Source organism: Solanum lycopersicum, chromosome 2 (genome assembly GCF_036512215.1).
Source record: "Solanum lycopersicum chromosome 2, SLM_r2.1".
Classification (NCBI taxonomy): Eukaryota; Viridiplantae; Streptophyta; class Magnoliopsida; order Solanales; family Solanaceae; genus Solanum; species Solanum lycopersicum.
In genome coordinates, this window is record NC_090801.1 from 52,096,191 (window position 1) to 52,112,416 (window position 16,226).

General features: G+C 33.6%; 2 protein-coding genes and 1 long non-coding RNA gene across 4 annotated transcripts; 1 reads left to right on the top strand and 2 right to left on the bottom strand.

Annotated features, from left to right (window-relative positions):
• Nucleotides 1-4,483: 4,483 nt before the first annotated feature.
• LOC101268835 (protein DWD HYPERSENSITIVE TO UV-B 1-like) lies at nucleotides 4,484-9,339 on the top strand. Of its 2 annotated transcripts, none has more exons than XM_010318865.4 (11): nucleotides 4,484-4,789; nucleotides 5,086-5,152; nucleotides 5,526-5,779; nucleotides 6,056-6,366; nucleotides 6,484-6,620; nucleotides 6,725-7,390; nucleotides 7,867-8,307; nucleotides 8,435-8,629; nucleotides 8,805-8,861; nucleotides 8,996-9,058; nucleotides 9,144-9,339. In XM_010318865.4, the coding sequence occupies exons 1-11, from the start codon at nucleotides 4,758-4,760 to the stop codon at nucleotides 9,225-9,227; spliced, it is 2,307 nt and encodes a 768-aa protein (XP_010317167.1). In that variant the 5' UTR covers nucleotides 4,484-4,757; the 3' UTR covers nucleotides 9,228-9,339. The 2 variants fall into 2 exon arrangements, with proteins under 2 accessions (XP_010317167.1, XP_004233447.1); XM_004233399.5 differs by having other exon boundaries at nucleotides 4,530-4,789; nucleotides 6,484-6,638.
• An 8-nt stretch (nucleotides 9,340-9,347) lies between these two features.
• On the bottom strand, nucleotides 9,348-12,611 carry LOC138341744 (uncharacterized). Its single transcript, XR_011214623.1, has 2 exons — nucleotides 11,760-12,611; nucleotides 9,348-10,135 (listed from the first exon to the last, which is right to left on the bottom strand). It is a non-coding gene; the product is annotated as an uncharacterized lncRNA (long non-coding RNA).
• On the bottom strand, nucleotides 12,609-14,948 carry GH3-3 (protein GRETCHEN HAGEN 3-3). The gene is made up of 4 exons (XM_004233398.4): nucleotides 14,565-14,948; nucleotides 14,386-14,487; nucleotides 13,801-14,315; nucleotides 12,609-13,683 (listed from the first exon to the last, which is right to left on the bottom strand). Exons 1-4 carry the CDS (start codon nucleotides 14,885-14,887, stop codon nucleotides 12,824-12,826), a joined length of 1,800 nt encoding a protein of 599 aa, XP_004233446.1. The 5' UTR covers nucleotides 14,888-14,948; the 3' UTR covers nucleotides 12,609-12,823.
• Nucleotides 14,949-16,226: the final 1,278 nt, after the last annotated feature.

The following is a 16,226-nucleotide window of genomic DNA, read 5'->3' on the forward strand; positions in this document are numbered from 1 at the left end:
GGGCTGGACCGGGTCAAAAATTGGGCTGGACCGGGTCAAGAATTGGGCTGGGTTTGATTGGAATTAAAGGGGAGATGGTTTGCTGAAAAATAAGAGGCCCAAAATGGTGCCTAAATGGATTAAATATTTGCTAACTAGATGAAATTAATTAATATAAATCAATTAAATAAGCTTCTTAACTTTAACGAAATAAAATAATCGATGAAATTAAGACATAATTAAGTAAAAAATGCAAACTATTTAATGGCCAATAAAATATTTAAACACAACAAAGTATTTTTGAATACGAATTTTCAAATAATTCTAAAATATATTAGTTATATACATAGCTCCGTAAAACATATATTAACTAAAAATTATGAAAATAGTAATATTAACTTAGAATAATTCGAGAACCACTTTATTATATATATATATATGTATATATATTATTTTTTTAAACCTTATAAGATCTAATTATTTCAAGTCGTTTAGAATTAAGAAGATCGTTAATTTATGTCGTCGAGGGTCAAAATCGGGTGTCAACAACTACTTTATTCACCACAAAATTATTCAATGGGAAATTTTGGTACATCTTTTCGCTTTTCTATTTTTCTCATTATTTGCATCTGTGATATGTATTCATCTACAATTTTTCTCATTAGCATTTGGTCCAAATTAAATAAATATATTCCACTAATTAAATTTGTAATCCGTGTTCTTGATCTTGCAAGCATGTTGATGATGAAACAAGTGAATGGCGATGATACATGTGATGTACCTTTTCCTTCTTCTATTCCTTGTTCACAAATATCACCGTCTTGCGCAACATTTTTGTTATGCGGAATTCGAGATAATACGAGAAAATATAAATGCGAAAAACAAGACAACAGATTTGCGTGGTTCACCAATAAATTGGCTACGTCCACGGGAAAGAGGGGGAGCAGTTTTATTATGGAGAGGCAAGAACAGAATACAGAATAGGATTTGTCATAGCGTTTATATATAGTGTTAAGCTACGCCCTAACAGGCTTGGGCCCAAAATACAGAATTGACAGATAATTAAGGATCCAATACAACAACAATTTTGTAAACAACATTATGGACAACATATAGTGAGTTGAAGGTGTGATGATGAAGGTCCAGGACATTATAATTGTATTTGCACCGTCAATATAAAATGTCATCGTCTTATTTAGTTATTAAAAAATTACATAAATTATTAGTCTCTTCTAGAAAGAATAAAAGATAAATGAAAAAGTTATGTTTTTACTATACGATTTCTTGTGTTTGTAATTGCATCGCTCTCTCTCTCTCTCTCGATTTTTTAAAGAATTTCGAGTTAATCTACTTACCTAATTCTGAAGCCATGTGATTGAATAGAGGAAAATCATAAGCTATAAGAAAAAATGTTTATATGTATGACTATATGTATATACTTTTTTTTAAAAATTTAAAATATAAATAGTTTTAAAACATAAGCAAAATATAGAAGGTATAATATTTTAAGCACAAAAAATAATAAATAATTTGATACATGATTAAATTACTTTGATACACCCTGGAATTATATATCAATGTGAAATGAACGAATTATACATTAACTTAGGAATCAAAATCATTTAGATACATTAAAAGATACGCTGAAAGCAACAATAAATAAATAAATAAATTGATCGGCTAAAAGTAAAAAAAAAGAAAGAAAGAAGTCCTTCCACACTATCTCTTTTGCTTTGTATCAACTAATAGAGGTCCTTTTCGCTTTTAACAATGACGTCACTCATAGATTTCGATTCAAAGCCTTTATCGGAGTCATCAACGAAGGAACTATACATTAATTTTAGAAACAAAAACAACTAGATACATTAAAATAACCGAACTCAGATGTATCAGAAAAAGATGAACATTGAAAAATTGAGAAAAAAAATAATCAAAAATCTAATGAAAACTTATAAAGGGGTTCAGGGTGTTCATATTAGTATTTCAGAAAGAATTTTAAGGTACCCGAAATATCCGTTAAAACGCGATTATCCGACAATTAATTATTTGGTTAAAAATAATTTGACTTAACTCAAATTGAACAATTGAATCATTTATAGGTGAGATCATTTTAAAGGGAAACGTGGAATATATGAATATTATGTAAGTGAATACTTTGAAAATTATGTTTTAATATCATAGGAAGTGAGTATTTAGTTCAGAATATCAATGAACAGTGAGCATATTCAACTAATATTATAATCAAGACACATCATATTAAATTATTATTATCAAGTGAATTTGTAAACTAATAACATAGCGACTTTAATTATACAATTCTTATAATATACCAAGTATTCAACTTGTTAAAAACTCTTTTTTAATATCTTAGAACACATTATTCAAATTCGACATTAAATTTAAAAAATATTTAATGTCAAAGTTTCTGCCTTCTTTTTAAATTTTAAGGAATAATATCCTCTACTTTTTTTTTTACATATGCATACATATCGAGAATTTGTCGTCGAAGGAGAGTGGTACTTTGTAATTGTTCTAGAGAAATTCGATCAACATATGTCTTCTTTAGGATGGTAATAGATCACTATCATTTTCATAGTCTACACCAACAAAATAAAAGTATTTATAAAAAATGGTTATTGTTTAAATATTTATTGATATTTATAAATAATATTTACATGTATATGCACCCTTCATCTTCTTTGGCTCATTCTAAGTTATTAATTCTGCTATCTGAAAATTTTGACAAAGAATTTTTTGTCAAGTTATATACATATAATTGAATTATGAAATACAATACAATCATTTTTGAGGTATTAATGGTAGAAAAAAAATAAAATAAACCAAAATTTATATAGTACAATAAATAAATGCATATAAAAGGGCAATATGCAAATAAACGTCAATAAACAATAAAATAACAATGAATCTATTAGATAAAAACTTACCAAATATTTCCATCAACTTGTGGAATCAAATAGAAAGAAAACTATAATATCATCATCATTGTTGATAATTGATTTAATTTAATTTCAACATGTGATACAAAATTCTTTGAAGATAGAAAAAGATTTAAAAACTACCACAATGTAATTGAAATGAACTCAGAGACCACACTATATAGTTAGATTAAAAGTTGAGTGGTCGTATAGAAAATTGGAAAGGACAAAAATAAATAGCAAATTAGATATAATTTATACTTATAATGGTATATGTACTTCTAGTAACGGTTGGCAAAATGATACAAAGAGATCTCATTGAATTTGTGAATAAAAATGAGGGGTGCATGGGGATTTACCATAGAAGTGGTTTTATTATTTATTCAATCTATATCTTTTTTTCTTTGAGTCATTAAAGTTGTTTACTCTATCCAATTAAATCGAATCTATTGTTCTCCTTATTTAAGATATAATTATTGTATATAGTGAAAGATGTAATTCAGTTCCAAAATCTCCTCATCTTTCCTTAATTAAGGCTCATAAATCATACTTTAATTATTTTGATTAGGAAAAATCATTTCGAAATTAAGATTTTATTGAATACATATGAAAGTTTAAAAAATCTATAAAAAAGAAAGAAAGAAAAACATATATAGATGCTGAGTTTTGGAGGTGTGAAATCACCATTTTCATTTCCCAACTATATAGTTATATATAGATATTCTAAACTAAATTTCGAGTAAAATTAGAATTGCACGATTAGTAATTTTTTTTCTAAAAACAAATAAATAGAATGAAGTTGAAGCAAAGAGCCGTTAAATAGATTTTAATGAAATGATAATAATGAGTAAAGTTTTTGGGTATAAATGTTAATGGTGTGTCAAACTTGTATTAATTAATTTTTTAGTTTATAAAGAGTAAAAATACACTTACCACTTATTATTATTATTATTTAATGTTTAATTCATTAGATATAATAATAACAATATGATATGATTTACTTAATATTTAACTAATTAGATGTTATATATATATATATATATATATATATGAATTAATCTAAGAAAATTCAAAAATTATTACTATTTTTATTAAATTTATTAAAATATTTTAATTTATAGGAAGATAAAATTGTAATTTAACTTTTGATATGATATGATATATATATAGAGAGGGGATTATGTTTTTTATTTGAATTTCTCAAGATTTTGGACCAGTCATATGCGTTACATTGAGTCTACTATAAGATAAGGATCTTTAACTTTGACAATGATAGGTGACCTTATGTTCAACTTTGATTTGATATTATATTATGATAAGCTTTGTTATATATTGTCATAAGCTCCTATAAAGATAAGAGATTTAAAATATTTTAAACTATCAAATTTATTAATTTCGCTTTAAAATTATTTATAGCTTAAAAACATTATTTATTTAAATATTGATATCTCTTGATATATTATTCGCAAACTCTTATACAACCATCAACTCTTAATTAAAAAATTGTATTATATTATCTATCAAATCAAGATTATATTTAAGTTCAATTAATCAACTATAAAGAATTTGTTTTCAAATAGTGAATATAAGAGTAAGGACCAATAATATGATAATGATAGGAGCTGGCAGTGCCTATCCTTTTGGTATGTTGTCTGTCTGATTTGATAAAGGGGATGAATAGTTACTCTGCTTATATCCATCCCCACCCCCATTTCAGCTCTCCAATAATGTCACTCACCAAGCAACCCATTTATGTCAAATCTTGAGCATTATTAGCATCAATTTCAACTCTTTTTTTTTCAGCTCAGAGTTTAATTTTGCACATATGAAAAATTGCTGACCATGTCTCTTCAAATCTCCTCCATTGTATCCAGGTATATTTTGGTCCAAGATTCTTCTTTTCTTGTTTAGCACTTGAGGTATATGTAGAAATTGACTCAAATAGATTAATAGTTCCTCCAATTCTTCTTAGTGGCAGAAAGTTTTCACTTAGGAATCTTGGTTGCTCACTCATTAGCACAATTTTCTTCAACTAGAAACATGGGTTTACTTTGTTATGAGGGGAATAAATCTCAACTCCACTCCACAAAGTAATTGAGATTTATTCCCCTCTTCATCTTTGGTACCTGTTACTTTACTCATCAAAGTCCCTCTTCATATTTGTTACTAGGTATCTGAATTCTTGCAAGCTACATGAGGTCCTGCCCAATACTGCTGTGTTATCTCAGTTTTATAAGGTGGACATCTTTTTAATTTTTAGTTACTCTCCTCTAATATATGAAAATAAACTATTGTATCTTAATTGAGCTATTTTCATTATTTTATCTCTTTCTCTCTGAATCTGTTGTTAAGTTTTTTTCTGGTTGATGTAAGATTTAGATAATTAGAGGGTTCAATATTTTGTTTATGACCAGGTGAAATATTAGTGAACTGATGGTTTGCAATAATAATGTTAGACTTACATCTAATCATAAATTTTACTGCAGTATTGCAATGTTCGATAATCTCTATTTCGTATTATTGTGAACTGATTATCTTGTTCTGTTAATAGTGTATCTTTGACGAATCAAATTTGATCACGATCATTAAGAGTTTAGTCGCCTTTTTCAGGCCAGTATGCAGGAGAAAGTTCAAAAGAGGAGCACTCTAGTAGTTCCACTTGATGAGCTTGAGGATGATGATATGTTGCCTCTTGTCGATATATTGCTTAATGTCCACCTTTACAATGTTGATGCGGTAGACATACTTTCCACGTCAAAATCGGTTGTGAATCAAGAATCTGTCGTGTCTTTAATGCGTGCAGTCAATTCAATACTCCGAAGTGTTGATCTTCAGGATACACTATTAAGAAAGGACATCTTGTGGTATGCCTGAATACTATTGTTTAATAGTGAAGTTTGGATATCATCTTGCCTTTCTCATTTGATCCTTCTCCAGCAACTAAAAGACTTAGAAAAAGAAACTATTTTTCTCTTAAATATATGACAATTAGAAAGAGGTGATATATAAGATGATGCGCATAAGATGATAGATTGTATCTGCGGTTTGACAATACTAAGAAATGACGAATTGTGAAAAAGAGATATCTGTAAGTTCACAATGCTATTGCTAACTTCTTTTTTGAATTCTGGCCTCTGCAGGGATCTTTTTCAAGGTGGTTTGAATTGCCAATTACTAAAGTTGAGGTCCACTGAGATTCAAAAGTTGAATATGGTTGGAAGCTTCATGCAGTTACACACCCTTACTCTGGACTTTTGTTCTTCTCTCACTAGCTTAGAGAAGGATTGCTTTACTTGCATGCCAAAATTGATGCGCCTCTCCATGTGTGGAACTAGAATAGCTGATCTGTGGACAACCCGTGAGGCTTTGTCTCGGCTTCATTCTTTGACAGAACTAAGGTTTCAAAATTGCATATGTTGCAAAGATACTGGGCCATGTCTTGCATCATCCAGTAAGATGACAAATCTTCCTGTTTCTGAAATAACTTAAATCAGGTTATTCACGCAAGGACTTTGACAGCATCCATAAAGTATCTAATCAGAAATGTGACTATAAATTTCGTATGCAGATGGTGCAGACAGTCCAGCTTCTGTTGGAAAATTATTTATAAACCAGGACTCACTTAATGATTCAGCGAATAGAGTATCAAATTATTCCGGAGGAATTCTTTCATCAGGCACCTCTTTTGTTGCAATAAGCGGAAAGGTGGATTTTCAACTTGAGGTCTATAACTCTTGCTTTATTGCAGTGGTTGACTTAAGTTCTTTTTTTTTATAGCTCAAACATCTGTATTTTTCAATATATATCAGGTTTCTTCTGGTGATTTGCATGTTAAAGAGAGAGATGATTATTCCGAGTATATAAACTTGAAACTGAGAGATACTTCAGTTGTTTCCAAAATGTATCTTACTTGTCATCCTTCACCAATCTGCTATGAGAAGCACTACAGGGAATACATGATTGCATCATTGCCTCATCTACGGGTTCTAGATAACTTTCCTGTAAAAAAACTAGACAGAGAAATGGCAAATACTGTTTTCTCGCAGTACTATGAGTATCTTCCATACAAACGCCGTCAGAAAGAAAATGTTGCAAGTGTTTTGCATATGCGTGAAACAGGTAGAGGTAATGCGTATCACAATAAATCCTCTCTGATAAAGGAGGCAGTTTCTTGTAGGAAAAGTCCACATTTCTATTCAAGGTCCCTCTGTGCTGCCAAACTTGGTTCATCTGCTTCTCCTTCCCTGCACACGATGTCTAATATCAGCAATAATATCAAAGAAGGAAGCGAGAGCCTTCGACCAAGACAATTTGAGTATCACCCCACTAATCCTAGTCTAATGGCTTTTGGAACTTTGGATGGGGAGGTTGTTGTTGTTAACCATGATGCTGGAAATATTTTCAGTTATATTCCACTCTTTGGAGTGACTAATAGCATTTTGGGCCTCTGTTGGCTTAACAAGAATCCATTCAAGGTAAGTTATTTTCTTATCTACTGTGACTAACTTAAAGTTGCTTCATAGATCATATTAAGGTGTACTCTTGAGGTCTTGCTCCTAATTTTATGAAGGCAATTTCAGATGGCAGATAAGGCTCGGATTGTTGAATTACATGCTATAAATTGAAGGTTATCTGTCTGTGTTTTGAATTTGATGCGTAGTAAGATATACTTATTTTTGGTTATTTTCCATCCTAAAAGTAGAATGATATTCATATTTTAGATATTATAGTGGTACAGATCATAAGTTCGTCGAAAGATCACTTTACTGAGTTGTAGTGTGCATTTCCATAATGAGACATGTCCCAACTCATATTAGATCCTCCATGAAATTTTCTCGGGGAGTATAGTGCTACAGATGATTTTCTTTGGATAGTATAGTGCTACGGATTATTTCATCACTCTTTTTCATGGAAACAGCTGATGAATTTTTATTTTGTCTTCATAAATCAGCTCCTTGCTGGTTCTGACAGTGGCTCTTTGAGATTGTATGACATCAATGACACATTGCAAAAGGCAAATGGGGGCTGCAGCAGTTCCAGCCCTGTTGTTTTTGATAAATTTGAACATTTGACTTCACTTCATGTTAATTCAACGGATGATCAGTTTCTTACAAGTGGTTATTCAAAGAAAGTTGCTATATATGATATTTGTAGTGGGAAGCGCTTGCATTTGTTCAGTGATATGCATCAAGAACCTATTAATGTGGCAAAATTTGCACACCACTCTCCAAACCTGCTAGTCACTTCATCATTCGATCGGGATGTCAAATTGTGGGATTTAAGGCAGACACCAAATCAACCCTGTTATACAACCTCAAGCTCAAGGGGAAATGTGATGGTTTGCTTCTCCCCGGATGACCTGTATCTGCTGGTATCAGCTGTAGACAACGAGGTACCTTGATCAATACAACATATTAAGAATCTTATTTGATCATACAAAATTTGCTTTCTATTTGTTAAAGGTCTGATTTGTGGCCTCTGGATTCAAAGTTGAGGTTTATCCTGTCTTTATGGTACAGGTGAAACAACTTTTGTCTGTAGATGGTAGGCTGCAGACAGATTTCGGTATAGCTTCGACTGGGAGCGCTCATAATTATACACGATCATATTACATGAATGGAAGGGACTATGTCATTAGTGGAAGCAGTGATGAATCAATTGTTCGCATTTGTTGTGCTCAAACTGGGAGACGATTGAGGGACTATTATTTGGAGGTAAAAGCCCAAGAACAATATTTTGCAGTTTCTTCTGTTCCCTTTTTCAAATAATCAATTGTATTTCTTGTCTCTGTTCCTTGATACATTCTGAAGTGAATAGTGTTGAAATACATGTGGTAAACTCGTTATTGGATGTGGTATCAAGGCTTTTGCTTCGATTCTATTTTTCCAGGACCGCAGATTGGAGAGTCCGATATTGGTGCAGTCATTGAGAAGTGATCCTTTCAGAGTAAGCTCCTTGATATATTCTTGAAGTGAATAGTGTTGAAATACATGCGGTAAACTAGTTATTGAATATGCATTCTTCGTTTAAGAAATACATCCTAATTTTGTTTTCTTACTCTTTATTTTGTGTAAAACCAGCATTTTCACATGGCTGTTCTAGCATCCTATGTTCGCCCCAGTTCAAAACGAGACATCATTAAGGTCAATTTTTATGCTCCTCTTTGTTTGGTTCATACGATCATCTTTCCGTTTTAGTTTAAAATTGTTTGCTTGGATGTTTTGCCAGGTCAATTTGCTAGAAACAGGACAATATGGTGATGAAGATTTCAACAGAAAAGACTTCTCCAGTTCTTATGGTCATGGAGGTTGAATTTTCCATCTTGAAAATTTGTGTAAAATAAAAGATATATTTATTTTATATGCTCGATTTAAACTATTGTACATATACTTTCCTGTTCAATGGGTAACTTTTCGTATGATCAGCTGAGTGTTATGATTTATTTACATCTGCCGATTTATTGATCAACTCGATTTATTCAACACTACACAAAAATACCAAAAGAACAACAAAAAAGAGAATTGACTTGTCATCAGAGACATGTAAACACTGCCATTCTGAAATTACCCTATAGGGTAGAAGCCTTGTACTGATTTATAGAGCACCTCTAGAAATTTACATAGTCTATTACCGTTTACCACTACTCTAATGTCAAGTGAGTTATCTGCAACTCGGCACCAAGTTCAAACATTCTTCCATAGCCAAACAACATTGGTTCAAAACCTCGTGGCTCAGGCGAATTGGTTGGGTAGTAATTCACAGTACATAGCACATTTTCTCCTCTTATGAATTTTCTCAACATTGAGGGGCAGAGTTGTGAAGCCCTGTGACCTGGAGTATGTCACCGACACTGTAACGACATATACCAGCATAGGTTGTGATCACGAGATTATATTTTTTTCCCACTTCCACGTTTGTTAGGTCCACGTGACGGGGTGGTGAGTCCAGAGGGATAAATTCAAAGTAGCACATAGTGTAAAATACTGATAGCTTGCACATTGGGTTCGAATTGAGTCCAAAGTAACACTCGTAGGAATCACATCCACGATAAGTAGTATTAGAAATCTGAAGAAATTACATACCTGTCACAATCACATCCAAGTACTTTGTATTTGGCCAAATTCTAGTAATAATCCCTTCCCAATTTTGTTGTTCGCATTCCTTGATAATGAATGACCGCAAATTCATGATTTGGTTCGAGTATTTTGGAGATGAAGTCCCTAATTGAAGGGTCAGAAACTCTCAGATATCTTTAGAAAGTTGTTGCCAATTGAGTTGAAAAAAAAATGAATAGTTCAAAGTAGACCACAAAGCATTTGTGTATATATGCTCTGGAAAGAGTCGACACAGAGAACAGCCTCGTTGGACACATAGTAACCTGTTCACTATTCCAAAGCCAATTAGCTAATTTGAAAGATGGGATAAAATGAGAAAATTGAAAACTCAAGAGCGAGACCTCGGTAAGGCTCAAGGATCTCCCACCACCTCCCCCGGCCCTTGAGGCGTTGTGGTTGAACTCAAGTTCTTAGCAGTATGTCCACTCTTTGGTTCATATATATTTTGTGACCTACTACGGCTACTGTTTCTTGAAATTCTCCTTATGGTTTTTGTTTTGCAACATTTTGCATCAAATATTTTATCATAATCAGTTCAGATAATAGCTTTTAGTCCAGTCTATTCATGCTGGCTCCTACGGATTTTGAAATTTGAACTGAAGGAAAAAAATCTCAAAACAAATTCAGAACACTCCCCCCGAACACAAATTTTTAATCTTCAAAAGTGGGGCCTCGGGTCCTTAGGGAAAGGCTCGAGCCACCCCCACCCCCACTGCAACCACCGGCCTCGAAGCGTTGTGCCCCCAGGCCAACCCTTATACCCGATCTCGAGGAACACGCCCCGACCCCCCTTCCCTTTCCCCGAGGCCACCCCCTATCCCTGACCTCGAGGCACACGCCCCTACCACCACTACAACCACTGGCCTCGAAGCGCTGTGCCCCGAGGCCACCCCCTATACCCGACCTCGGGGCCCTCACAAGAGCGGGGAAAATGGTGAAGCAGTGAATATTGGCAGAGGAACTTTCAGTACTTCCCTGAATCTTCTTTCCAACACCAATATTTCGAAAGATTTGACTGATCCTTTTTCTGATTCTGCTAAAGAATTGGTGTGGAACATCATGGTTGAGGTTGGTAAACCCAATTTGATCGACTATTTCCCTTATGGTGGAACATCATGGTTGAGGTTGATGCACATAGTATATGGCAACAGATGACTGACTATTTTACAAAGAGTGATCACCTTATGCGTGGTTTGGTCGATCACCAACTAAAGAAAAGGGAAATACGAAACCGTTCAAATATCGATGTCTTAGATGCCCTTCTCAACATTTGCCCCGAAGAAATTGATAGGAGTCATATCGAGCAATGGTTGTCATAAATTGATGATTAGTTATCTTGAATGATGCAATCACCTCATCAAAAAGTTTTGATGGTTCAACGCACATTATACCAAATATTTAATTGTATTTTGGTCGGTCGCTTAAATGTTTGTGGCAATGATGCCACACCTTCTTTGGTCCCCTTTTTTCCCTTGACAAAAAATTCAGAAATTTCAGCAACATGTTTTCTGGATCTGTTTCATATATGGAATCTAAGACATAGTATCTTAAATTAGAAAGTTTTGCATGACTTGTTTGTAAGCAGGGAGCGATACAACATCAAATACATTAGAGTGGGCAATGGCTGAACTATTCAAGAATCCACACACTTTGGAGAAATCACAAGAAGAACTTGCACATGTAATTGGCAGAGGCAAACTAATAGATGAAACTGATGTTGGAAAATTACCTTAGCTGAGGTGCATCGTGAAAGAAACCTTTCGAATACACCCACAAGTTCCTTTCCTAATTCCACACAAAGTTGAGGAAGATGTAGAGCTTTATGGCTTCCAAAAGACTCACAAGTTCTTGTGAACGTCTACGGGAAGACCCTTTGGACAGTAGGCCGGAGAGATTTTGGGAGTCAGAAAAAGATGTTAGAGGTCGAGATTTTGAGCTCCTTCCATGTGGTGCTGGTCGAAGAATTTTCCCTTTGGCTATCAGGATGATTCCAGGAGTTCATTGATAAATACCTTTCATTGGAAGCTACATGGTGGAATTTCACCTAACGAACTGAACATGGAGGAAAAATTTGGTATCACCTTGGCAAAAACTCAATCTCTGCTAGCTGTACCTATTCTACTGTAGATGTTGGGATAAACTTAAGACTTTAAGTTAGCAACAAGAATATTACAACATCTACAATATGGCAGGAAGATGTTCCAAATTAACTCAGACAATTTCTAAAAACTTCAAACTAAAGAATTTTCTGCTAGTTAGATCCAAAAAAAGATGATGTTGTATAAAAAGTTATTTAAAGTTTCGTGAATATATATGGTCTTGTGAAATTTTTAAGAAGATAGTTTTTGTTTTTGAGTGAAAACTTATATTTGGTTATGAAAAAATTTAAATTCAACTTAAAATTGTAGGAAAACAGAAATATTTCCAAGTTAAATAGTAAATGATGCTTTACAATTCTTGGGACATATTGTGTTATGTCCAAATAATAGATGGCAATTCCGATTGAAATAAAAAGAAGAAGAAACATATAAGATTTCAATAGAATCAAATTTGGAAATCAAGTAAATAGGCCGAGAACTTCTCGAAATGAATATCAACACATTCCAATAAATATTCAACACATAGGATTGCGATTTCAAACCAATCAAGACAACTAAAACACTTCTCATGAGTAAATTGACTAATTAATATCAACGTTGAATATTCAACTCTACTCACAAAGATACAAAAAGAAAAAAAAAAGATTTTATTCCACTTATGTGGTCTCGATCATGACTTGAATTAACTTCATCATTAAAATTGTAAACGCTGTCGTTCTGGGGCCCAATGAGGTGCACCTGGACTAAAGTGCACTGAAATTACCCTGGAGTTTAATAATTCCGCTATAGGTGTAAAATTAACACACCTAGGAGCCTTATACTGATTTATAGATGCACCTCTAGAAATTGCATAGTCCATTAGCTCTTCAAATGTACCATTTTCCACTACTCTAATTTCAAGTGGTCCAATCGAGTTATCTGCAACTCGGCACTGTCGATAAACCGAGTTCAAACATTCTTCCATAGCCAAACAACATTGATTCAAAACCTCGTGGCTCGGCGAATTGGTTGGGTCCTTAATAAGTAATTCACAGTAAATAACATAATGTCCTGGAATGGTTTTGGTGTCGGCATAACTAGTGTACTCGACCACGCTAGTATTGTACAGACGCAAAATGGCAGCAGCGCTATCAACCGCGTTTTGCAACTCTGCCTCATCAGTTTTGTCCGAATCAATGCTCAATAGCACATTTTTCCTTCTTATGAATTTAAACTGAGGGGCAGAGTTGTGAAACCCTGTGACCTGTAGTATGTCACCGACTCTGTAACGACATAATCCAGCGTAGGTTGTGATCACGAGCTCATACTCTTTTCCCACTTCCACGTTAGCTAGGTCAACGAGACGGCGTGGTGAGTCACTAGGATTGGCTGAGTCGTGAGGGATAAATTCATAGTAGCACATATTGGGCATTATAGTGTAACTTACTTCAGATGGCTTGCAAATTGGGTTTAAATTAAGGCCAAAATAACACTCGGACGATGCGTACATGGTACATGCCTTTGGTAAACCACCACTGTAATAGTCGAGCGTAGGGATGTACTGAGCCATTGCACCTGTTGTAATCAATCCACAATAAGTAGTATTAGAAATCTGAAAAAATTAATAAGGCTATAACATGTTATCGCGTATATAAGTAATTAAATCTTGCTAACCAAATTAATTTATCATACCTGTCACAATCACATCCAGGTACTTTGTATTTGTCCAAATTCTAGTAATAATCCCTTCCCAGTTCTGTTTTTCGCATTCCTTGATAATGAACTCTGCGAGTTCGTGATTTGGTTTGAGTATTTTGGAGATGCATTCCCTGATTGAAGGGTCGGAAACTCTGGGATTTAATATCCCAGATGCGATATCATCAGCAAGTTGCTGCCAATTGAGTTGCAGAAAATGAATAGCTCGAAGTAAACCAGAGGCGAAAACAGCCCCTAACCGGAGGACTTGTTCTCTCATAAGAAGGCCACAAAGCATTTGTGAGTACATGCTCTGGAAAGAGTCGACACAGAGAACAGCCTCGTTAGGGCTAGTATACACATTGTAAGGATCGTATGGCCTCGTCTTGAAGTGATCACTTTTGTAGTAACTTGTCAAGACAGGTCTTGCTAGTAGCCCACTTGGTGTCTTGGTTTCTGCTTTTATAAATAAAAAGTACAAGCCCTTGCCTTTGTCTAGATCAGGAACGCACCTGCTCACAATCCCAAAATTAGAAATGCTCGAAAATAAATACTTGAAAGCATATCTACAACAGCACTTACAGATTCATCACGGGCATGAGAAGGCTGTACAATAGCTGTTTTCGGTCTAACTCATCTTGAGTTGTGGGCATCAGTTTTCTCTCACCAGCAGATGTCCCCGAGCTACGTACAAAACAAATTTAATTCAATACGATAATTCATATCAAGCTAATTTGAAAGATTAGGTGGTTAAATCTCACCTGGTGAGGAACTCAGAGACGGGATGAGATGAGAAAATCGGAGAACGATCTCCATTAGCAATACGTTGAATATCAGGTTGAATTTCCTCATATGTAATTATTGGCATTTTGGACTTGAATGTATCCCGGTCCGTAGCACCACCAAGTTTGAATCTTTGAAGATACTCAGTGTTGGCATTTTGGCTTAGTATTTCAGCCAAAACTTTCTCTTGAACTGAATCAACATTTCTAGTCATCTCTTCGATGAATTGAAGGGCCTTAGCATCCTTCTCACATGCTGGCGGCCCAAGACGACACGATGAAAGACTAGTATGCATGGTCATTATGAGAGAAAATTGAAAATACTAAGAAAGATCTTTTTTTTGTGTGTGTTTTGGAAGCTGGGAATGAGTAGCTTTTTATAATGACATGTTTTTTTAATTTCCACGTCATTCTTGACGTAAATATGCACACGTTGAAGGTGGACTAAAAAAAATTTGGAAAATTTCTGGTATGGAATATGACTATAGACATTGTAGTATTTTGTTTGAATTTTGGTCTTGAGAGTAGGGTGCAAGTGGGACCCAATATACACCGCCGTGTCTGCTTCAACCGGGACTTGGTGGGTCCAGCGTGTATGCCAACTCAGCAAAGTCAACAAGTTGACCGGACAACTCATCCATTTTTAAGTGACTTTGTTGGTCATGGACAAACATATAGAGCTGAGTATCCTAACGCTTGTAACTATTTAGAGTATATATAAAATAGAAAAAAATGGTTAGCTAATATTTGGTCTAAAAATATTTCTATTATAATTCAATTCGTCTAAAACGTATGCATTTCTCCATGGTCTTTGAGTGTATATTTACAAACAATTATTAAAACATGTGTAAGTACTTTGTTCTCTTCTCGCCTATATCATCATAAATTTGGTGCGGATCTGTATTGATCGGTTTTGTTTATTTTTTGATTTTTAATTTTTAAATATACTAAGTCAGTATTTTATTTATTTTTTGATTTGATTTACTTGTCAGTTTGATTTTTGCACACTCCTAATATCCGATTATTCCAGGTGATTAAGTTATTAGTACATTTTAGTGTAATTGGTACTCTTTCTGTTTTAATTTTACTTGTCAAATTTTAACTTGTCACACCTATTAAGAATATAATGGTTAATATGATAAAGTTCTAAAAAATTATTAATTGATAGAGTTTTAAATATATTTGTTAATATATTTTTTAAAGATATTAACTCAGTGTAAATAAATTGATGATATAATAGGAAGAAAAAAATTGTATTTTCTTGATATTTCAAAACGACAAATAATTAGAAAATATTTAACAAGTAAAAGTGAACGGAAAAAGTATTTCAAAGATTAGAATAAATGCTCGAAACTAAACTATCCTACAGATATTTATTCATGCTTTCCTGTTCAAACAAAACAAATTTTATATATACATCATTGTTAGAATTTTTATTCGGTATAGAACATTGTTATACAATCACTCTTCACTATTGATTCTTTTTTATGAAATAAGTATTCAAAACTTTTTTTTTTTATGGCAATTGATTGATAATCAATGTGTCCAAAGGGGACCTAAAACAGTACCTGCCTAACTGCATGTCTTTTTGCCTGCTTATATTGAAGTAAAGTAACTAAATTCAATTTTGACTTCAAAAAA

Bases quoted from the DNA above. Each gene is read 5' to 3' on its own strand.
- LOC101268835 (XM_004233399.5), top strand. From the start codon at position 4,758: ATGTCTCTTCAAATCTCCTCCATTGTATCCAG. The intron at 5,153-5,525 runs GTGGACATCTTT...CGCCTTTTTCAG, and splicing joins TGTTATCTCAGTTTTATAAG to GCCAGTATGCAGGAGAAAGT. The intron at 6,367-6,483 runs GTAAGATGACAA...TTTCGTATGCAG, and splicing joins GCCATGTCTTGCATCATCCA to ATGGTGCAGACAGTCCAGCT.
- GH3-3 (XM_004233398.4), bottom strand. From the start codon at position 14,887: ATGACCATGCATACTAGTCTTTCATCGTGTCGTCTTGGGCCGCCAGCA. The intron at 14,488-14,564 runs GTGAGATTTAAC...TTTTGTACGTAG, and splicing joins GTCTCTGAGTTCCTCACCAG to CTCGGGGACATCTGCTGGTG. The intron at 14,316-14,385 runs GTAAGTGCTGTT...GATTGTGAGCAG, and splicing joins CTCATGCCCGTGATGAATCT to GTGCGTTCCTGATCTAGACA.